This window comes from Cetorhinus maximus, unplaced genomic scaffold (genome assembly GCF_964194155.1).
Source record: "Cetorhinus maximus unplaced genomic scaffold, sCetMax3.hap1.1 HAP1_SCAFFOLD_3417, whole genome shotgun sequence".
NCBI lineage: Eukaryota > Metazoa > Chordata > Chondrichthyes > Lamniformes > Cetorhinidae > Cetorhinus > Cetorhinus maximus.
Window position 1 is genome coordinate 5750 of NW_027599330.1, and position 22388 is coordinate 28137.

The following is a 22388-nucleotide window of genomic DNA, read 5'->3' on the forward strand; positions in this document are numbered from 1 at the left end:
CGGCCGGGGTCCCGGGACGCAGCTTCTCCAGCCTGGAGGAGAGGGCGGGAGGGGGTGTCAGGAGGGGAGGCCATTCAGCCCATCGTGTTCGCGCTAGCTCATTGAACGATCCATCCCACTAGACGCCCACCCCGCTCCCCCCCCACCACCCCGTACGCCCGCAAACATTTGCCCGTCGAGTATTTATCCGATTTCCCCCCCATCCCACCCACTCCCTTTTGAAAGTTCCTTTAGCCTCGGTGCCTTTTTTAAACGAGTTGAGAGTTCCAGATGCCCTCCGCCCTCTGGGTGATACACCTGGACACAGACACACCTGGACACAGATACACCTGGACACGGATACACCTGGACAGGGATACACCTGGACAGGGATACACCTGGACACAGACACACCTGGACACAGATACACCTGGACACGGATACACCTGGACACAGACACACCTGGACACGGATACACCTGGACACGGATACACCTGGACAGGGATACACCTGGACAGGGATACACCTGGACACAGACACACCTGGACACAGATACACCTGGACACAGACACACCTGGACAGGGATACACCTGGACACGGATACACCTGGACAGGGATACACCTGGACACAGACACACCTGGACACAGATACACCTGGACATGGATACACCTGGACACAGATACACCTGGACACGGATACACCTGGACAGGGATACACCTGGACACAGACACACCTGGACACAGACACACCTGGACACAGATACACCTGGACACGGATACACCTGGACACGGATACACCTGGACAGGGATACACCTGGACAGGGATACACCTGGACACAGACACACCTGGACACAGATACACCTGGACACGGATACACCTGGACAGGGATACACCTGGACAGGGATACACCTGGACACAGACACACCTGGACAGGGATACACCTGGACACGGATACACCTGGACAGGGATACACCTGGACACAGACACACCTGGACACAGATACACCTGGACACGGATACACCTGGACACAGATACACCTGGACACGGATACACCTGGACAGGGATACACCTGGACACAGACACACCTGGACACAGACACACCTGGACACAGATACACCTGGACACGGATACACCTGGACACGGATACACCTGGACAGGGATACACCTGGACAGGGATACACCTGGACACAGACACACCTGGACACAGATACACCTGGACACGGATACACCTGGACAGGGATACACCTGGACAGGGATACACCTGGACACAGATACACCTGGACAGGGATACACCTGGACACGGATACACCTGGACAGGGATACACCTGGACACAGATACACCTGGACACAGATACGCCTGGACACGGATACACCTGGACAGGGATACACCTAGACAAGGATACACCTGGACACAGATACGCCTGGACACAGATACACCTGGACACAGATACACCTGGACAGGGATACACCTGGGCAGGGATACACCTGGACACAGATACACCTGGACAGGGATACACCTGGACACAGATACACCTGGACAGGGATACACCTGGGCACGGATACACCTGGGCAGGGATACACCTGGACAGGGATACACCTGGACACAGATACACCTGGACACAGATACACCTGGGCAGGGATACACCTGGACACAGATACACCTGGACAGGGATACACCTGGACACAGACACACCTGGACAGGGATACACCTGGGCACAGATACACCTGGACACAGATACACCTGGACACAGACACACCTGGACAAGGATACACCTGGACAGGGATACACCTGGACACGGCTACACCTGGACACAGCTACACCTGGACACAGCTACACCTGGATAGGGATACACCTGGACAGGGATACACCTGGAAACGGATACACCTGGACACGGATACACCTGGACAGGGATACACCTGGACAAGGATACACCTGGGCACAGATACAGGTGGACACTGATACAGCTAAGCACAGATACAGCTGGGCACCGATACAGCTAAACACAGATACAGCTGAACACAGATACAGCTGGACACAGATACGCCTGGGCACAGGTACACCTGGGCACAGATACACCTGGACACGGATACACCTGGACAAGGATACACCTGGACAGGGATACACCTGGACAGGGATACACCTGGACACAGATACACCTGGACACAGATACACCTGGACAGGGATACACCTAGACAAGGATACACCTGGACACAGATACGCCTGGACACAGATACACCTGGACACAGATACACCTGGACAGGGATACACCTGGGCAGGGATACACCTGGACACAGATACACCTGGACAGGGATACACCTGGGCACAGATACACCTGGACAGGGATACACCTGGGCACGGATACACCTGGGCAGGGATACACCTGGACACAGATACACCTGGACACAGATACACCTGGACACAGATACACCTGGGCAGGGATACACCTGGACACAGATACACCTGGACAGGGATACACCTGGACACAGACACACCTGGACAGGGATACACCTGGGCACAGATACACCTGGACACAGATACACCTGGACACAGATACACCTGGACAAGGATACACCTGGACAGGGATACACCTGGACACGGCTACACCTGGACAGGGATACACCTGGACAGGGATACACCTGGACACAGATACACCTGGACACTGATACACCTGGACAGGGATACACCTGGACAAGGATACACCTGGGCACAGATACAGCTGGACACTGATACAGCTAAGCACAGATACAGCTGGGCACCGATACAGCTAAACACAGATACAGCTGAACACAGATACAGCTGGACACAGATACGCCTGGGCACAGGTACACCTGGGCACAGATACACCTGGACAGGGATACACCTGGACAAGGATACACCTGGGCACAGATACAGCTGGACACCGATACAGCTAAACACAGATACAGCTGGACACAGATACGCTTAGGCACAGACACACCTGGACACAGATACACCTGGACAAGGATACACCTGGACAAGGATACACCTGGACACAGATAAACCTGGGCACAGATACACCTGGACACAGATACACCTGGACACAGATACACCTGGGCACCTGGGCACAGGTACATCTGTGATTTCCCAATCCCAGTCTATTCCAGGACTCCCCACTCCAGGTCTAATCCGTGATTCTGCACTCCGGGTCCAAACCGGGTTTTACCCTCGCCGGGATTCCCCACTCCGGCTCTAGTCCGGGTTTTACCCTCTCTGGGATTCCCCACTCCGGCTCTAGTCCGGGTTTTACCCACTCCGGCTCTAGTCCGGGTTTAACCCACTCCGGCTCTAGTCCGGGTTTAACCCACTCCGGCTCTAGTCCGGGTTTTCCCCACTCCGGCTCTAGTCCGGGTTTAACCCACTCCGGCTCTAGTCCGGGTTTAACCCGCTCCGGCTCTAGACCGGGTTTAACCCGCTCCGGCACCAGTCCGGGTTTTCCCCACTCTGGCTCTAGTCCGGGTTTAACCCGCTCCGGCTCTAGTCCGGGTTTTCCCCACTCCGGCTCCAGTCCGGGTTTAACCCGCTCCGGTTCTAGTCCGGGTTTAACCCGCTCCGGCTCTAGTCCGGGTTTAACCCGCTCCGGCTCTAGTCCGGGTTTTCCCACTCCGGCTCTAGTCTGGGTTTAACCCACTCCGGCTCTAGTCCGGGTTTTCCCACTCCGGCTCCAGTCCGGGTTTAACCCGCTCCGGCTCTAGTCCGGGTTTAACGCACTCCGGCTCTAGTCCGGGTTTTCCCCGCTCCGGCTCTAGTCCGGGTTTAACCCGCTCCGGCTCTAGTCCGGGTTTTCCCCACTCCGGCTCTAGTCCGGGTTTTCCCCACTCCGGCTCTAGTCCGGGTTTAACCCGCTCCGGCTCTAGTCCGGGTTTTCCCAACTCCGGCTCTAGTCCGGGTTTTCCCCGCTCCGGCTCTAGTCCGGGTTTTCCCCGCTCCGGCTCTAGTCCAGGTTTTCCCACTCCGGCTCCAGTCCGGGTTTAACCCACTCCGGCTCTAGTCCGGGTTTAACCCACTCCGGCTCTAGTCCGGGTTTAACCCGCTCCGGCTCTAGTCCGGGTTTTCCCCACTCCGGCTCTAGTCCGGGTTTTCCCCACTCCGGGTCCAGTCCGGGTTTTCCCCACTCCGGCTCTAGTCCGGGTTAACCCACTCCGGCTCTAGTCCGGGTTTAACCCGCTCCGGCTCTAGTCCGGGTTTAACCCACTCCGGCTCCAGTCCGGGTTTAACCCACTCCGGCTCCAGTCCGGGTTTAACCCACTCCGGCTCCAGTCCGGGTTTAACCCGCTCCGGCTCCAGTCCGGGTTTAACCCGCTCCGGCTCCAGTCCGGGTTTAACCCGCTCCGGCTCCAGTCCGGGTTTTCCCCACTCCGGCTCCAGTCCGGGTTTAACCCACACCGGCTCTAGTCCGGGTTTAACCCACTCCGGTTCTAGTCCGGGTTTAACCCGCTCCGGCTCCAGTCCGGGTTTAACCCGCTCCTGCTCCAGTCCGGGTTTAACCCGCTCCGGCTCCAGTCCGGCTCTAGTCCGGGTCCAGTCCGGCTCTAGTCCGGGTTTTCCCCACTCCGGCTCTAGTCCGGGTTTTCCCCACTCCGGGTCCAGTCCGGGTTTTCCCCACTCCGGCTCTAGTCCGGGTTAACCCACTCCGGCTCTAGTCCGGGTTTAACCCGCTCCGGCTCTAGTCCGGGTTTAACCCACTCCGGCTCCAGTCCGGGTTTAACCCACTCCGGCTCCAGTCCGGGTTTAACCCACTCCGGCTCCAGTCCGGGTTTAACCCGCTCCGGCTCCAGTCCGGGTTTAACCCGCTCCGGCTCCAGTCCGGGTTTAACCCGCTCCGGCTCCAGTCCGGGTTTTCCCCACTCCGGCTCCAGTCCGGGTTTAACCCACACCGGCTCTAGTCCGGGTTTAACCCACTCCGGTTCTAGTCCGGGTTTAACCCGCTCCGGCTCCAGTCCGGGTTTAACCCGCTCCTGCTCCAGTCCGGGTTTTCCCCACTCCGGCTCCAGTCCGGCTCTAGTCCGGGTCCAGTCCGGCTCTAGTCCGGGTCTGCTCCGCCTCTCTCACCTGGAGCGGCCGCGGGGATCCCGGGAAAGCCGCAGGATCTCGGGAAGCGGCCCCGGGAGAGACATTGTCCAGTCCGGGACCAGGAACCGGATCCGAATCGGATTCACAGGAAGAGGGAGGGAGGAGAAAACACCCAGTGACTTCCTCAATCTATAGGCACCACCCTATAGAATCCATAGGCAGCCAGATTGTACCTATAGATATACAAACATATAGAGAGGGTCAGTGCTGCGGGAGTGCCGCACTGTCGGAGGGTCAGTGCTGAGGGAGCGCCGCACTGTCGGAGGGTCAGCGCTGAGGGAGCGCCGCACTGTCGGAGGGTCAGCGCTGAGGGAGCGCCGCACTGTCGGAGGGTCAGTGCTGAGGGAGCGCCGCACTGTCGGAGGGTCAGCGCTGAGGGAGAGCCGCACTGTCGGAGGGTCAGCGCTGAGGGAGCGCCGCACTGTCGGAGGGTCAGCGCTGAGGGAGCGCCGCACTGTCGGAGGGTCAGCGCTGAGGGAGCGCCGCACTGTCGGAGGGTCAGCGCTGAGGGAGCGCCGCACTGTCGGAGGGTCAGCGCTGAGGGAGCGCCGCACTGTCGGAGGGTCAGCGCTGAGGGAGCGCCGCACTGTCGGAGGGTCAGCGCTGAGGGAGCGCCGCACTGTCGGAGGGTCAGCGCTGAGGGAGCGCCGCACTGTCGGAGGGTCAGCGCTGAGGGAGAGCCGCACTGTCGGAGGGTCAGCGCTGAGGGAGAGCCGCACTGTCGGAGGGTCAGTGCTGAGGGAGCGCCGCACTGTCGGAGGGTCAGCGCTGAGGGAGAGCCGCACTGTCGGAGGGTCAGTGCTGAGGGAGCGCCGCGCTGTCGGAGGGTCAGCGCTGAGGGAGTGCCGCACTGTCGGAGGGTCAGCGCTGAGGGAGCGCCGCGCTGTCGGAGGGTCAGCGCTGAGGGAGCGCCGCGCTGTCGGAGGGTCAGTACTGAGGGAGCGCCGCGCTGTCGGAGGGTCAGCGCTGAGGGAGCGCCGCGCTGTCGGAGGGTCAGCGCTGAGGGAGCGCCGCGCTGTCGGAGGGTCAGCGCTGAGGGAGCGCCGCGCTGTCGGAGGGTCAGTGCTGAGGGAGCGCCGCGCTGTCGGAGGGTCAGCGCTGAGGGAGCGCCGCACTGTCGGAGGGTCAGTGCTGAGGGAGCGCCGCACTGTCGGAGGGTCAGCGCTGAGGGAGCGCCGCACTGTCGGAGGGTCAGCGCTGAGGGAGCGCCGCACTGTCGGAGGGTAAGACCTGAGGGAGCCCCGCGCTGTTGGAGGGTCAGTGCTGAGGGAGAGCCGCACTGTCGGAGGGTCAGCGCTGAGGGAGAGCCGCACTGTCGGAGGGTCAGTGCTGAGGGAGCGCCGCACTGTCGGAGGGTCAGCGCTGAGGGAGAGCCGCACTGTCGGAGGGTCAGTGCTGAGGGAGCGCCGCACTGTCGGAGGGTCAGCGCTGAGGGAGCGCCGCACTGTCGGAGGGTAAGACCTGAGGGAGCCCCGCGCTGTTGGAGGGTCAGTGCTGAGGGAGAGCCGCACAGTCGGAGGGTCAGCGCTGAGGGAGCGCCGCACAGTCGGAGGGTCAGCGCTGAGGGAGCGCCGCACTGTCGGAGGGTCAGCGCTGAGGGAGCGCCGCACTGTCGGAGGGTCAGGGCTGAGGGAGCGCCGCACTGTCGGAGGGTCAGTGCTGATGGAGCGCCGCACTGTCGGAGGGTCAGTGCTGAGGGACTCCGCGCTGTCGGAGGGTCAGTGCTGAGGGAGCGCCGCACTGTCGGAGGGTCAGTGCTGAGGGAGCGCCGCACTGTCGGAGGGTCAGTGCTGAGGGAGCGCCGCATTGTCGAAGGGTCAGCGCTGAGGGAGCGTCGCGCTGTCGGAGGGTCAGTGCTGAGAGAGCGCCGCACTGTCGGAGGGTCAGTGCTGAGGGAGCGCCGCACTGTCGGAGGGTCAGAGAGAGGGTTAAGGAAGCAGACAGTATCCTGGGCTTTATTCACAAGGGACACAGAGTGCGAGAGCAGGGAGGCTATACTGAACTTGTATAGGTCACTGGTTCAGCCTCAGCTGGAGTATTGTGGCCAGTTCTGGGCTCCGCACTTTGGGAAGGATGTGGAGACATCGGAGAGGGTGCAGGAAAGATTCTCGAGAATGGTTCCAGGGATGAGGGACTTCAGTTATGGAGATAGATCGGAGAAGTGGGGACTGTTCTCCTTGGAGAAGAGAAGGTTGAGAGGGGATTTGATGGAGGAGTGTTCAAAATCACGAGGGGTCTGGGATAGAGTGGACAGGGAGAGACTGTTCCCACTGGGGGGGAAGGATCGAGAACCAGAGGGAGACAGGTTTAAGGTGATTGGTAAAAGAAGCAAAGGAGACTCAAGGAGAAACTTTCTCACACGGCGAGTGGTTAGGTTCTGGAATGTGCTGCCTGAGAGTGTGGTGGAGACGGTCAATCGAGGCGTTAGGGTCTGGAATGTGCTGCCTGAGAGTGTGGTGGAGACGGTCAATCGAGGCGTTAGGGTCTGGAATGTGCTGCCTGAGAGTGTGGTGGAGACAGGGTCAATCGAGGCGTTAGGGTCTGGAATGCGCTGCCTGAGAGTGTGGGGGAGACAGGGTCAATCGAGGCGTTAGGGTCTGGAATGCGCTGCCTGAGAGTGTGGGGGAGACGGTCAATCGAGGCGTTAGGATCTGGAATGCGCTGCCTGAGAGTGTGGGGGAGACAGGGTCAATCGAGGCGTTAGGATCTGGAATGCGCTGCCTGAGAGTGTGGGGGAGACAGGGTCAATCGAGGCGTTAGGGTCTGGAATGCGCTGCCTGAGAGTTTGGGGGAGACAGGGTCAATCGAGGCGTTCGAGAGGGAGTTAGACTGTTATCTGTAACAGGCAGAATGTGCAGGTTGACGGGGAGCGGGCGGTGGTCGGGAGGGACATGGACACGCGGGCGAGTTGCCCATTGGGTGGGCCGGTGCAGACGCGATGGGCCGAATGGCTGTGGCCATTCCCAGGTTCTGCCTTGTCCCCTCGCTGCCCCCCTGGTGGGAACGCGTATCCCTTGACCGACACCCCGCTAAACAGCCCAGCGCCCGTGGATCGTCGCCTCTGCTGTCCGTGGGAGCTTGCTGTGCGCACATTGGCCGCTGCGGTTTCCCACATGGCCACAGCGGCCTGGGCTCCAGACGTAAGCAGCCCCTTGGCGGAGAGGATCTTCGATACGGAGAGAGAGAGAGATGTTGGGTGATGTGCCAACCTCACTGTCCATCTGACAGGGTTCGATCAGGATGTGCAGAGGGAGGCGACGATGTGATTCACAACAGCAACATTCACATTGTCTCTTATTCACACTCCCGCTGGGCGTTTCATGTGCAGGGTCAGTGGTCACAAGCGCTGGGTTCCACCCGCACCATCGAGGTGCCCGGTGACACCCGACAGTGTCGAATCCAATCTGCGCAGTAACTCCAACACACACAGAATTTAACATCTTCTCCGCATGAGTTTATTACGAGAGTTAATTCAGCACAGAACACGTTTGGGCATCATTACAGTTTCCTTCACAAACACTGACAAACTAAATTGTCCCTTTCAGTTTCAGGGTGAGTGTCACATCAGGTCATGTCAGCCCAACTAGAGACTGGTAACAGGAAATATCCCCATCAAACACTCCCAGGACAGGTACAGCACGGGGTTAGATACAGAGTAAAGCTCCCTCTACACCGTCCCCATCAAACACTCCCAGGACAGGTACAGCACGGGGTTAGATACAGAGTAAAGCTCCCTCTACACTGTCCCCATCAAACACTCCCAGGACAGGTACAGCACGGGGTTAGATACAGAGTAAAGCTCCCTCTACACTGTCCCCATCAAACACTCCCAGGACAGGTACAGCACGGGGTTAGATACAGAGTAAAGCTCCCTCTACACTATCCCCATCAAACACTCCCAGGACAGGTACAGCACGGGGTTAGATACAGAGTAAAGCTCCCTCTACACTATCCCCATCAAACACTCCCAGGACAGGTACAGCACGGGGTTAGATACAGAGTAAAGCTCCCTCTACACCGTCCCCATCAAACACTCCCAGGACAGGTACAGCACGGGGTTAGATACAGAGTAAAGCTCCCTCTACACCGTCCCCATCAAACACTCCCAGGACAGGTACAGCACGGGGTTAGGTACAGAGTAAAGCTCCCTCTACACCGTCCCTGCCGAACGTTTGGAGTTGTGGGAGAGAATTGGAATGACATTGCGGCCGTAATAGTTTTAAATAAATAACCGAGCGTGACAGTAATCGGGCCTGTGTCGGACATGGGGCCGGAGGACTGGCCGAAGGGGCTGGGAGGTTTCTGACCAGCTCCTTCCACTCGCTTGTCCAGCCTCCGAGTGTGGACGGAGTGAGTGACACTGCCCTTGCCCTGGTCCCCATGAGTCCGATGTGAAGGGGATCGCTGGCCAGTCTTATCCAACTCCCCATGGTCTGCCCGCCATCGCTCCCCATCCCCATCCCCATCCCCATCCCTTTGTGCCCCATCTCCCCCCCACTGACCCCTGGCTGGTTCCCAACAACACTGCAGCCTGACCCTCCCACCCCAACCCCAGCCCCTTCCCCACTCCCTCCCTGCTAACCCACCCCACCCCCACCCTCGCCTCCCCTCCATCGATGGATCTCTGGTGTCCACTCGGATGTCCCCAGTTCACCTCCTCTCGCCCGTGACGGTTTGGCAGGTCCATTAGCAGCTTCATTCCTCCAAGTACTGGGGGTTGACCACAGTGGTGGTGGCACTCTTAAAGAGGGGGTTTCCTGCCTGGACAATCGGAGAGAGAGAGAGAGAGAGAGAAGGAGTCAGAAGGATGATAGTGGGTTTTTTTTATTCATTGAAGGCATGTGGGCATCTCTGGGCTGGGCCCAGCATTTATTGTCCGTCCCTAACTGCCCCTTGAGAAGGTGGGTGGGTGGTGAGCCGCCTTCTTGAGCCGCTGCAGTCCCCGTGTGGTGTAGGTACACCCACGGCGCTGTTAGGGAGGGAGTTCCAGGATTTTGTCCGTGTGGTGTAGGTACACCCACGGCGCTGTTAGGGAGGGAGTTCCAGGATTTTGTCCGTGTGGTGTAGGTACACCCACGGCGCTGTTAGGGAGGGAGTTCCAGGATTTTGTCCGTGTGGTGTAGGTACACCCACGGCGCTGTTAGGGAGGGAGTTCCAGGGTTCTGACCCGGCGACAGTGAAGGAACGGCCGATATATTCCCAAGTCGGGATGGTGAGTGGCTCGGGAGGGGAACTTGCAGGTGGTGGTGTTCCCCGTGCGTCTGCTGCCCTCGTCCTTCTAGACGGTAGAGGTGGTGGGTTTGGGCGGCGCTGTCGAAGGAGCCCTTGGCGAGTTGCTGCAGTGCATCTTGTAGATGGTACACACACTGCTGCCCCTGTGCGTCGGTGGTGGTGGTGGAGGAAGTGAATGTCGGTGGATGGGGAGCCCCATCGAGCGGGGGCTGCCTTGTCCTGGACGGTGTCGAGCTTCTCGAGTGTTGTGGGAGCCGCACTCATCCAGGCAAGTGGGGAGTGTCCCATCACACTCCTGACTTGTGGCTTGTAGATGGTGGACAGGCTTTGGGGGAGTCAGGAGGTGAGTGACTCTCCGCAGGATTCCCAGCCTCTGACCTGCTCTTGTAGCCACAGTGTTTATATGCCTGGTCCAGTTCAGTTTCTGGTCAATGGTAACCCCCAGGATGTTGATAGTGGGGGGGATTCAGCGATGGTAATGCCATTGAATGTCAAGGGGAGATGGTTGGATTCTCTCTTGTTGGAGATGGTCATTGCCTGGCACTTGTGTGTGTGGCACGAATGTTACTTGCCACTGGTCAGCCCCGAGTCTGGATATTATCCAGGTCTTGCTGCATTTGGACACGGGGCTGCTTCACTATCTGAGGAGTCGCGAATGGTGCTGAACATTGTGCAATCATCAGCGAACATCCCCACTTCTGACCTTATGATGGAGGGAAGGTCATTGATGAAGCGGCTGAAGATTGTGGGGTCGAGGACAATGGAGAAATAGCCTGGTCCAGTCTCTTCGCAAACCCGTGACTCGTACTTGACCCCGAGCCGAGGCTCCAATACCCGGAACCTCACCATCTCTAACGCCACCGATCCCCCAGCTCAGTAAGCTCGCCCCAGCCCGGCACCCGCCTCAGCTCATCGGCTGCGGAAACCCTCGCCCGTGCTCCCCTGCCCGCTCGGCCGTTCCAAACGCTCTCCCCGGCCCGGCCTCCCGTCTCCGCAAACCTCAGCCCGTCCTGACCCTCCCGTGTGTCCGGACTCCCACCGAGTCCCGTTCACCCATCACCCACCCTCACCCCGCGCTCGCTGACCCGCACTGCCTCCCAGTCCAGCAACACCTCCGTCTTAACATTCACACCCTCATTCACCACCTCTCTCAGTAACCTTCTCCAGCCCCGACACCCCTCCCTATCTCTGTAACCTCCTCCAGCTCCCTACAACCCTCCCTATCTCTGTAACCTCCTCCAGCCCCCTACAACCCTCCCTGTCTCTGTAACCACCTCCAGCCCCTACACCCCTCCCTGTCTCTGTAACCTCCTCCAGCACCCGACACCCCTCCCTATCTCTGTAACCTCCTCCAGCCCCGACACCCCTCCCTATCTCTGTAACCTCCTCCAGCCCCGACACCCCTCCCTATCTCTGTAACCTCCTCCAGCCCCCTACAACCCTCCCTGTCTCTGTAACCACCTCCAGCCCCTACACCCCTCCCTGTCTCTGTAACCTCCTCCAGCACCCGACACCCCTCCCTATCTCTGTAACCTCCTCCAGCCCCGACACCCCTCCCTATCTCTGTAACCTCCTCCAGCCCCGACACCCCTCCCTATCTCTGTAACCTCCTCCAGCCCCCTACAACCCTCCCTGTCTCTGTAACCACCTCCAGCCCCTACACCCCTCCCTGTCTCTGTAACCTCCTCCAGCACCCGACACCCCTCCCTATCTCTGTAACCTCCTCCAGCCCCCTACACCCCACCCTATCTCTGTAACCTCCTCCAGTCCCTACAACCCTCTCTACCTCTGTAACCTCCTTCAGCCCCTATAACCCCTCCCTATCTCTGTAAACTCCTCCTGCCTCTACACCCCTCCCTATCTCTGTAACCTCCTCCAGCCCCTACAACCCTCCCTATCTCTGTAACCTCCTCCAGCCCCTACACCCCTCCCTATCTCTGTAACCTCCTCCAGCCCCTACACCCCTCCCTATCTCTGTAACCTCCTCCAGCACTTACAAACCTCCCTATCTCTGTAACCTCCTCCAGCCCCTACAACCCTCCCTATCTCTGTAACCTCCTCCAGCCCCTACAACCCTCCCTATCTCTGTAACCTCCTCCAGCCCCTACACCCCTCCCTATCTTTGTAACCTCCTCCAGCCCCTACACCCCTCCCTGTCTCTGTAACTTCCTCCAGCCCCTACAACCCTCCCTATCTCTGTAACCTCCTCCAGCCCCTACAACCCTCCCTATCTCTGTAACCTCCTTCAGCCCCTACACCCTCCCTATCTTTGTAACCTCCTCCAGCCCCTACACCCCTCCCTATCTCTGTAACCTCCTCCAGCCCCCTACACCCGTCCCTGTCTCTGTAACTTCCTCCAGCCCCTACACCCCTCTCTATCTCTGTAACCTCCTCCAGCCCCTACACCCATCCCTATCTCTGTAACCTCCTCCAGCCCCTACAACGCTCCCTATATCTGTAACCTCCTCCAGCCCCTACAAACCTCCCTATCTCTGTAACCTCCTCCAGCCCCTACAACTCTTCCTACTCTCTCTCCCCACCCTTTTCACTCTGATTCTCTCTCTCCCTCCTTCTCCCACACTCCGATTCTCTCTCCCCTTCTCTCTCTCTTTCCCCAATGTTAAGACACCCCTTAAAAGTGACCGGTCTGTCGGAGGTATTCGCTGCCCTGTCCCGAATATCTCCTCCTGCGTTTTGGTCTTCAGTCGTCGCTCCTGGGATTTGAGTCGGCAATGTTCTATTTGGTGTCAGGCGCTATATAAATGCAGATTGCTGTTGGCTCTCCTGCTCTGTATCCAGCCCCCCGGATTCACAGGTGCTGGGTTGATTTGCAGATCTCAAAATCGCACAGAATCACACAGTGCCAGAAGAGAGGCCCTTCGGCCCATCGATTCTGCACCCGACACGTGAGAAACACCTGACCTACCTCCCTAATCCCATTGACCCAGCACTTGGCCCCATAGCCTTGAATGTTATGAGGTGCCAAGTGCTCATCCAGGTACTTTTTAAAGGATGTGAGGCTAACCCGCCTCCACCACCCTCCCAGGCAGCGCATTCCAGACCCTCACCACCATCTGGGTAAAAAAGTTCTTCCTCACATCCCCCCCCTAAACCTCCTGCCCCTCACCTTGAACTTATGCCCCCTCGTGACTGACCCTTCAACTAAGGGGAACAGCTGCTCCCTATCCACCCTGTCCATGCCCCTCATCATCTTGTCCACCTCGATCAGATCACCCCTCAGTCTTCTCTGCTCCAACGAAAACAACCCAAGTCTATCCGACCTCTCTTCATAACTTAAATGTTTCATCACAGGCAACATCCTGGTGAATCTCCTCTGCACCCTCATCCAGTGCAACCCCCGTCAGAGGTCAACCCAGGCGTAGACCACAGCCCGTCCGGCCCTCTCACCTCATTCCAGCGTGCGTTCTGTTTCTCTTTCTCAAAGCGGTGGTACTCCCGCCGATCATACAGTTGGAGCAGCCCCCGCCAGATGACGAGAGACACCAGGCCGATCAAAACGATTCCCGCCATCACTGAGACGATGATGATAAAACTCTTGTCACTCAACGGGGCTGAACGGAGAGAAGGAAACGGTGGGGGGGGGATAGAGAGGGAGAGAAAGGAAACCGTTCAAAAACTGAAAGGTTGTGACTCGCCCTCACCCCGTGACCTATGTAAACATTTGTAATGAGGATCGTGCCATGTCAACGAGTCACGCGACGTCACAATTGCAGCTGGCGGCCTATGTAAACATTTGTAATGAGGATCGTGCCATGTCAACGAGTCACGCGACGTCACAATCGCAGCTGGCGGCCTATGTAAACATTTGTAATGAGGATCGTGCCATGTCAACGAGTCACGCGACGTCACAATTGCAGCTGGCGGCAACCAGGTGGCACCAAAGGGGCCTCGGTTGGATCAGAGGAAGGTGGCGACCAGGGCCAGAGGACACTCAGCAAGTTAACGGTGTCGACGGGTTAACTTATCGACAGCTATAACTCAGTAAAAATGACCATTCTCATCATCAGTCTTACACATTGTTAAATAGAAAATAGTCACACATAAGGAAGACACTGTCGGAGGGTCAGCGCTGACGGGAGCCGCACTGTCGGAGGGTCAGTGCTGAGGGAGCGCCGCACTGTCGGAGTGTCGGTGCTGAGGGAGCACCGCACTGTCGGAGGGTCAGTGCTGAGGGAGCGCCGCACTGTCGGAGGGTCAGTGCTGAGGGAGCGCCGCACTGTCGGAGGGTCAGTGCTGAGGGAGCGCCGCACTGTCGGAGGGTCAGTGCTGAGGGAGCACCGCACTGTGGGAGGGTCAGCGCTGAGGGAGCGCCGCACTGTCGGAGGGTCAGTGCTGAGGGAGCGCCGCACTGTCGGAGGGTCAGTGCTGAGGGAGCGCCGCACTGTCGGAGGGTCAGTGCTGAGGGAGCGCCGCACTGTCGGAGGGTCAGTGCTGAGGGAGCACCGCACTGTGGGAGGGTCAGCGCTGAGGGAGCGCCGCACTGTCGGAGGGTCAGTGCCGAGGGAGCACCGCACTGTCGGAGGGTCAGCGCCGAGGGAGCACCGCACTGTCGGAGGGTCAGCGCTGAGGGAGCACCGCACTGTGGGAGGGTCAGTGCCGAGGGAGCGCCGCACTGTGGGAGGGTCAGTGCCGAGGGAGCGCCGCACTGTCGGAGGGTCAGTGCCGAGGGAGCGCCGCACTGTCGGAGGGTCAGTGCTGAGGGAGCGCCGCACTGTCGGAGGGTCAGTGCCGAGGGAGCGCCACACATCATGTTGCTGGTGGTGGGAGCTTGCTGTGCGCTAATCGCCAGGCGCGCGTCCCACACAACCACAGCTGAGCTGAGACAGTCGATGGGTCTGCAATTGACCCTCAGGTGGGGTACAGGGGACCTGGAGAAGGGGGAATCTAGCCCCCCTCCCAGCTTCCCCAACCCTCCATTCACCTCCCCCCCCTCCGCCGCCCCCACTCTCCCCATCCGAGAGATCGCCGACCCCCCCCCTCACTTGCCTCTCTCACGAACGTGCAGCGAAATCCCGGGCTTAGCCCACAGCACCACAAACTCAACCAGCTCCCCGTCGCTAGCTCTCTCGGTGCAGGGCTGGGTGCCTTCCAGAAACTTCTGAACCATTTGCACCGTGATGCCCGCGCACTGGGAGTCACAGGACTGGCGGGCAGAGCACTCGGCGCAGCCTCTGTGGAGGAACAGCACGGGGTTAGATACAGAGTAAAGCTCCCTCTACACCGTCCCCATCAAACACTCCCAGGACAGGTACAGCACGGGGTTAGATACAGAGTAAAGCTCCCTCTACACCGTCCCCATCAAACACTCCCAGGACAGGTACAGCACGGGGTTAGATACAGAGTAAAGCTCCCTCTACACCGTCCCCATCAAACACTCCCAGGACAGGTACAGCACGGGGTTAGATACAGAGTAAAGCTCCCTCTACACTGTCCCCATCAAACACTCCCAGGACAGGTACAGCACGGGGTTAGATACAGAGTAAAGCTCCCTCTACACCATCCCCATCAAACACTCCCAGGACAGGTACAGCACGGGGTTAGATACAGAGTAAAGCTCCCTCTACACCGTCCCCATCAAACACTCCCAGGACAGGTACAGCACGGGGTTAGATACAGAGTAAAGCTCCCTCTACACCGTCCCCATCAAACACTCCCAGGACAGGTACAGCACGGGGTTAGATACAGAGTAAAGCTCCCTCTACACCGTCCCCATCAAACACTCCCAGGACAGGTACAGCACGGGGTTAGATACAGAGTAAAGCTCCCTCTACACCGTCCCCATCAAACACTCCCAGGACAGGTACAGCACGGGGTTAGATACAGAGTAAAGCTCCCTCTACACCGTCCCCATCAAACACTCCCAGGACAGGTACAGCACGGGGTTAGATACAGAGTAAAGCTCCCTCTACACCGTCCCCATCAAACCCTCCCAGGACATGTACAGCACGGGGTTAGATACAGAGTAAAGCTCCCTCTACACCGTCCCCATCAAACACTCCCAGGACAGGTACAGCACGGGGTTAGATACAGAGTAAAGCTCCCTCTACACCGTCCCCATCAAACACTCCCAGGACAGGTACAGCACGGGGTTAGATACAGAGTAAAGCTCCCTCTACACCGTCCCCATCAAACACTCCCAGGACAGGTACAGCACGGGGTTAGATACAGAGTAAAGCTCCCTCTACACCGTCCCCATCAAACACTCCCAGGACAGGTACAGCACGGGGTTAGATACAGAGTAAATCTCCCTCTACACCGTCACCATCAAACACTCCCAGGACAGGTACAGCACGGGGTTAGATACAGAGTAAAGCTCCCTCTACACTGTCCCCATCAAACACTCCCAGGACAGGTACAGCACGGGGTTAGATACAGAGTAAAGCTCCCTCTACACTGCGCTGTGACTTACTTGAATTGCTCACATTCTGTGGGACAGGTCACACAGATCTCGCAGGTTGGTCCTTGGTACCCGGACTCACACTCGCACCGGTTACATTGACATTTCCCATGTCCACTGCAGACCGGACCCTCTGGAACTAGGCAGGTGCTGTTTAACGTGGAGCATTGACAGGCTTCTCCTGTGTAGTTTGGGGTGCACTGACACTTACCACAGGAACACTTTCCATTACCTGCAGAGGATGGCAGCGAGACAGAGAATGGACGAGAGAGTTCGGGAGGGAAGGGGAGGAGAAATGAGAGGGAGACGGAGGGAGAGAGAGAAAAGTTTGGAGCGTTATGAACATTGCAATTGCCCCAAAGCCAGGATACATTTTCTTATTAATACACGGGGTGTGGGTATCACTGGGCTGGGCCCAGCATTTATTGCCCATCCCTAATTGCCCCTTGAGAAGGTGGGGGTGGTGAGCCCCCTTCTTGAACCGCTGCAGTTCCCGTGTGGTGTAGGTACACCCACGGCGCTGTTAGGGAGGGAGTTCCAGGATTTTGTCCGTGTGGTGTAGGTACACCCACAGCGCTGTTAGGGAGGGAGTTCCAGGATTTTGACCCGGCGACAGTGAAGGAACGGTCGATATATTCCCAAGTCGGGATGGTGAGTGGCTCGGGAGGGGGAGCTTGCAGGTGGTGGTGTTCCCCGTGTGTCTGCTGCCCTCGTCCTTCTAGATGGTAGAGGTGGTGGGTTTGGGCGGCGCTGTCGAAGGAGCCCTTGGCGAGTTGCTGCAGTGCATCTTGTAGATGGTACACACACTGCTGCCCCTGTGCGTCGGTGGTGGTGGTGGAGGGAGGGAATGTTGGTGGATGGGGTGTCCCATCGAGCGGGGGCTGCTTTGTCCTGGACGGTGTCGAGCTTCTCGAGTGTTGTGGGAGCCGCACTCATCCAGGCAAGTGGGGAGTGTTCCATCACACTCCTGACTTGTGCCTTGTAGATGGTGGACAGGCTTTGGGGGAGTCAGGAGGTGAGTGACTCTCCGCAGGATTCCCAGCCTCTGACCTGCTCTTGTAGCCACAGTGTTTACATGGCTGGTCCCAGTTCAGTTTCTGGTCAATGGTAACCCCCAGGATGTTCATGGTGGGGGATTCAGTGATGGTGATGCCATTGAAGGTCAAGGTCAAGATGGTTGGATTCTCTCTTGTTGGAGATGTTCATTGCTTGTCACTTGTGTGGTGCGAATGTTACTTGCCATTTGTTAGCTCCGAGTCTGGATATTGTCCGGGTCTTGCTGCATTTGGACTCGGGGCTGCTTCAGTATCTGAGGAGTCGTGAATGGTGCTGAACATTGTGCAATCATCAGTGAACATCCCCACTTCTGACCTTATGATGGAAGGAAGGTCATTGATGAAGCGGCTGAAGATGGTTGGGCCGAGGACACTAACTCTGAGGAACTCCTGCAGTGATGTCCTGGAGCTGAGATGACTGACCTCCAACAACCACAACCATCTTCCTTTGTGCTGGGTATGACTCCAACCAGCGGAGAGTTTTCCCCCTGATTCCCAGTGACTCCAGTTTTGCTAGGGATCCTTGATGCCACACTCGGTCAAATGCTGCCTCGATGTCAAGAGCAGTCACTCTCACCTCACCTCGGGAGTTCAGCTCTTTTGTCCATGTTTGAACCAAGGCTGTAATGAGGTCAGGAGCTGAGTGGCCCTGGCAGAACTCAAACTGGGTGTCAGTGAGCAGGTTATTGCTAAGCAAGTGCTGCTTGATAGCACTGTTGATGTCCCCTTCCATTACTTTACTGATGATGGAGAGTAGACTGATGGGGCGGGAATTGGCCGGGTTGGATTTGTCCTGCTTCTTGTGGACAGGACATACCTGGGCAGTTTTCCACATCGCCGGGTAGATGCCAGTGTTGTAGCTCCATTGGCGATGGACAGGGTGGGGTAGTTCCTGATGGACAACTCTCGTTCTGACTGCCCCTCCTTCCCCACCGCCCAGCGCCCCCATCCACCCCTCTCTCTCTCCCTCCCTCCCTCCCTCCCTCAGACCCCTGGCCCTGACAGAGGGTCTCACCGCTGCACAGTTTGTTGTTGTGTCTGGTACAGCTGTGGTCATCACACTCGCAGAACTGTCCTCGGAGCTGATGGTTACAGACGCACACGCCACACAGGCAGTGACCTCGGCCCCCACACAGAGCTGACCCCTCTTCCTTGCGGCACTGCCCACTCAGGTCCCGCACCCCCGAATTCCCCTGGGAACACTCGCAAGCCTTTCCCAAGTATCCAGGATTGCAGCTGCAGGGCGTTGGGGGGGGGATGTTCGAGGGGGGTGGGGGAGAGAGAGAGAGAGAGACAGAGTTAGGGTTCGAGTTAACTCAGGAAGCTCAGACCACTCCTCTAGATCCCCATCCCACATTGACCCGATCCCAGAACGATCCCCATCCCACATTGACCCGATCCCAGAACGATCCTCATCCCACATTGACCCGATCCCAGAACGATCCTCATCCCACATTGACCCGATCCCAGAACGATCCCCATCCCACATTGACCCGATCCCAGAACGATCCCCATCCCACATTGACCCGATCCCAGATCAACACAACCCTTGATCGACCCCAGCCATGGATCGAACCGATCCCAGATCGATCCCAATCCCAGATCGATCCCAATTCCAGATTGATCCCATTCACAGATCGATCCCAATCCCAGATCAACCTTGATCCCAGTCCTATCCCAATCCTAGATTGATCTCAATCCCAGATCAACCCTGATCCCAGTCCTATCCCAATCCTAGATCGATCCCAATTCCAGATTGATCCCATTCCAAGATCGATCCCATTCCCAGATCGATCATAATCCCAGAATCGATCACAATCCCAGATCGACCCCAATCCCAGATCGATTCCATCCCTAGATCGATCCCATTCTCAGATCGATCCCAATCCCAGATTGATCCCAATTCCAGATTGATCCTAATTCCAGATTGATCCCATTCCCAGATTGATCCCATTCCCAGATCGACCCTGATCTCACACGGCCCCTGATCCCAGATCTATTCCAATCCCAGATTGTTCCCATACCCAGATCGATCCCATTCCCAGATCGATCCCATTCCCAGATCGATCCCAATCCCAGATCGATCCCATTCCCAGATCGATCCCAATCCCATATCGATCCCATTCCCAGATCGATCCCATTCCCAGATTGATCCCATTCCCAGATTGATCCCATTCCCAGATCGACCCTGATCTCACACGGCCCCTGATCCCAGATCTATTCCAATCCCAGATTATTCCCATACCCAGATCGATCCCATTCCCAGATCGATCCCATTCCCAGATCGATCGCAATCCCAGATCGATCGCAATCCCGGATCGATCGCAATCACGGATCGATCCCAATCCCAGATCATTCCCAATCCCAGGTTGTTGTCAATTCCACTTGGCGCAAGAGGCTAATCCAGCCACTGACCTCCCCCCAACCCTTTACCACCGCCCCCCCACCCACCACTCCAGGTCAGCTCCTCCCCTCCCACCTTCCTCACCACAGGTCAGTCCATACCCCCCTCCCCCACTCCGGTTCATCTTACCCACCCTCCCACCGCTGGGTCGTTTCCCCCTCTCCCCCAGGGTCATTTGCACCCATGTGCTGCCTCCCTGGGTCAGTTGACCCTCCTTCTCCTGAGCCAGTCATACCCTTCCCCTAAAAAAGGCCCCCCCACCCCTCTCGAGTCAGGCCTCCCCCTGGGTCAGCTCTCCCCCCCTCGTCCCCTCCCCTAGGTCAATTGCCCCCTTTGCCCCCTCCCTCCCCTTGGTCAGTTCCCCCCTCTCCTAGGTCAGTCACCACCTTCAACCCCTCCCTGAGCTAGTTTCCCCCCCCTCCCCTGGGTCAGTCCAGCCCCCTCCTCCCCTGTGTCTGATCCCCCCCACCCCCTCCTCTAGGTCAGTGTCCCACCCTTCCCCGGGTTGTACCATACCATTGTTTTACCTGCACTGTCCACAGCTGAATGTGCCGTTGCCGTGGCTACAGTACATGTCGTCACTCTCGATCCCACCGTCTCCGCACTCACAGTCGCAAACCGTCTCCACCTGGACCTCCAGCTTCTCCGTGAATCCCAAAACCCGCAGCTCAAACTCCTTCTGAGACCAGGAGCAGCTCGAGGCCAAGGCTGAGACCGTCACCGTGAACCTGACCTAGGACAAACAGCAAGAGCCCGGTCAGTGCCAACTGGTCAGTGCCAATGAGAGACTGGTCAGTGCCAATGAAAGACCAGTCAGTGCCAAGGAGAGACTGGTCAGTGCCAACGAGAGACCGGTCAGTGCCAATGAGAGACCGGTCAGTGCCAATGAAAGACCAGTCAGTGCCAAGGAGAGACTGGTCAGTGCCAATATGAGACTGGTCAGTGCCAATGAGAGACCAGTCAGTGCCAACGAGAGGCTGGTCAGTGCCAATGAGAGGCTAGTCAGTGCCAACGAGAGACCGGTCAGTGCCAACTGGTCAGTGCCAATGATAGACTGGTCAGTGCCAACGAGAGGCTGGTCAGTGCCAATGAGAGGCTAGTCAGTGCCAACGAGAGACCGGTCAGTGCCAACTGGTCAGTGCCAATGAGAGGCCAGTCAGTGCCAATGAGAGACAGGTCAGTGCCAACTCGAGACAGGTCAGTGCCAACTGGTCAGTGCCAAGGAGAGAGAGGTCAGTGCTAACTGGTCAGTGCTAATGAGAGGCCGGTGTCAGTGCCAATGAGAGGCCGGTCAGTGTCAATGAGACCAGTCAGTGCCAATGAGAGACCGGTCAGTGCCAATGAGAAACCAGTCAGTGCCAATGAGAGACTGGTCAGTGCCAATGAAAGACCAGTCAGTGCCAAGGAGAGACTGGTCAGTGCCAATATGAGACTGGTCAGTGCCAATGAGAGACCAGTCAGTGCCAAGGAGAGACAGGTCAGTGCCAACTCGAGACAGGACAGTGCCAACTGGTCAGTGCCAAGGAGAGACAGGTCAGTGCTAACTGGTCAGTGCCAATGAGAGGCCGGTCAGTGCCAATGAGAGGCCGGTCAGTGTCAATGAGAGGCTGGTCAGTGCCAATAAGACCAGTCAGTGCCAATGAGAGACCGGTCAGTGCCAGTGAGAGACCAGTCAGTGCCAATGGGAGACTGGTCAGTGCCAATGAAAGACCAGTCAGTGCCAAGGAGAGACTGGTCAGTGCCAATATGAGACCGGTCAGTGCCAATGAGAGGCTGGTCAGTGCCAATGAGAGACTGGTCAGTGTCAATGAGAGACCGGTCAGGGCCAACTCGTCAGTGCCAATGAGAGGCCGGTCAGTGTCAATGAGAGGCTGGTCAGTGCCAATAAGACCAGTCAGTGCCAATGAGAGACTGGTCAGTGCCAATGAGAGACCGGTCAGGGCCAGTATAAGACCGGTCAGTGCCAATGAGAGGGGGGGGCAAAGTGGATGGTGAGAGTGGAGGGGTGCAGAGGGCAAGGGGGAAGGGGAGGGAGAGTCAGAGTAGGAATGGAGAGAGATGGAAGGGTGAGGGGAGAGGGCAGGTGTGTGGGGAATGGGGAGGGGGGAGATGAATGGGGATGAATGGGGAGGTGGAGGGTAAAGGGGTAGATGAGGGGGGAAGGAGGGAGGTTGAGGGGAAGGAGGGTGGTGGAGGGGTAATGGGTAGGT

The 22388-nt window shown here is 57.9% G+C and overlaps 1 protein-coding gene across 1 annotated transcript; it reads right to left on the reverse strand.

The window, feature by feature from the left end:
• Positions 1-8504: 8504 nt before the first annotated feature.
• On the reverse strand, positions 8505-20911 carry LOC144678010 (integrin beta-7-like; the record flags this gene model as incomplete). The annotated part of the gene is made up of 6 exons (XM_078537942.1): positions 8505-9830; positions 13710-13873; positions 15309-15493; positions 16732-16951; positions 18790-19010; positions 20706-20911. Coding segments are annotated over 6 exons (1062 nt in total), but the record flags the coding sequence as incomplete, so codon positions are not given.
• Positions 20912-22388: the final 1477 nt, after the last annotated feature.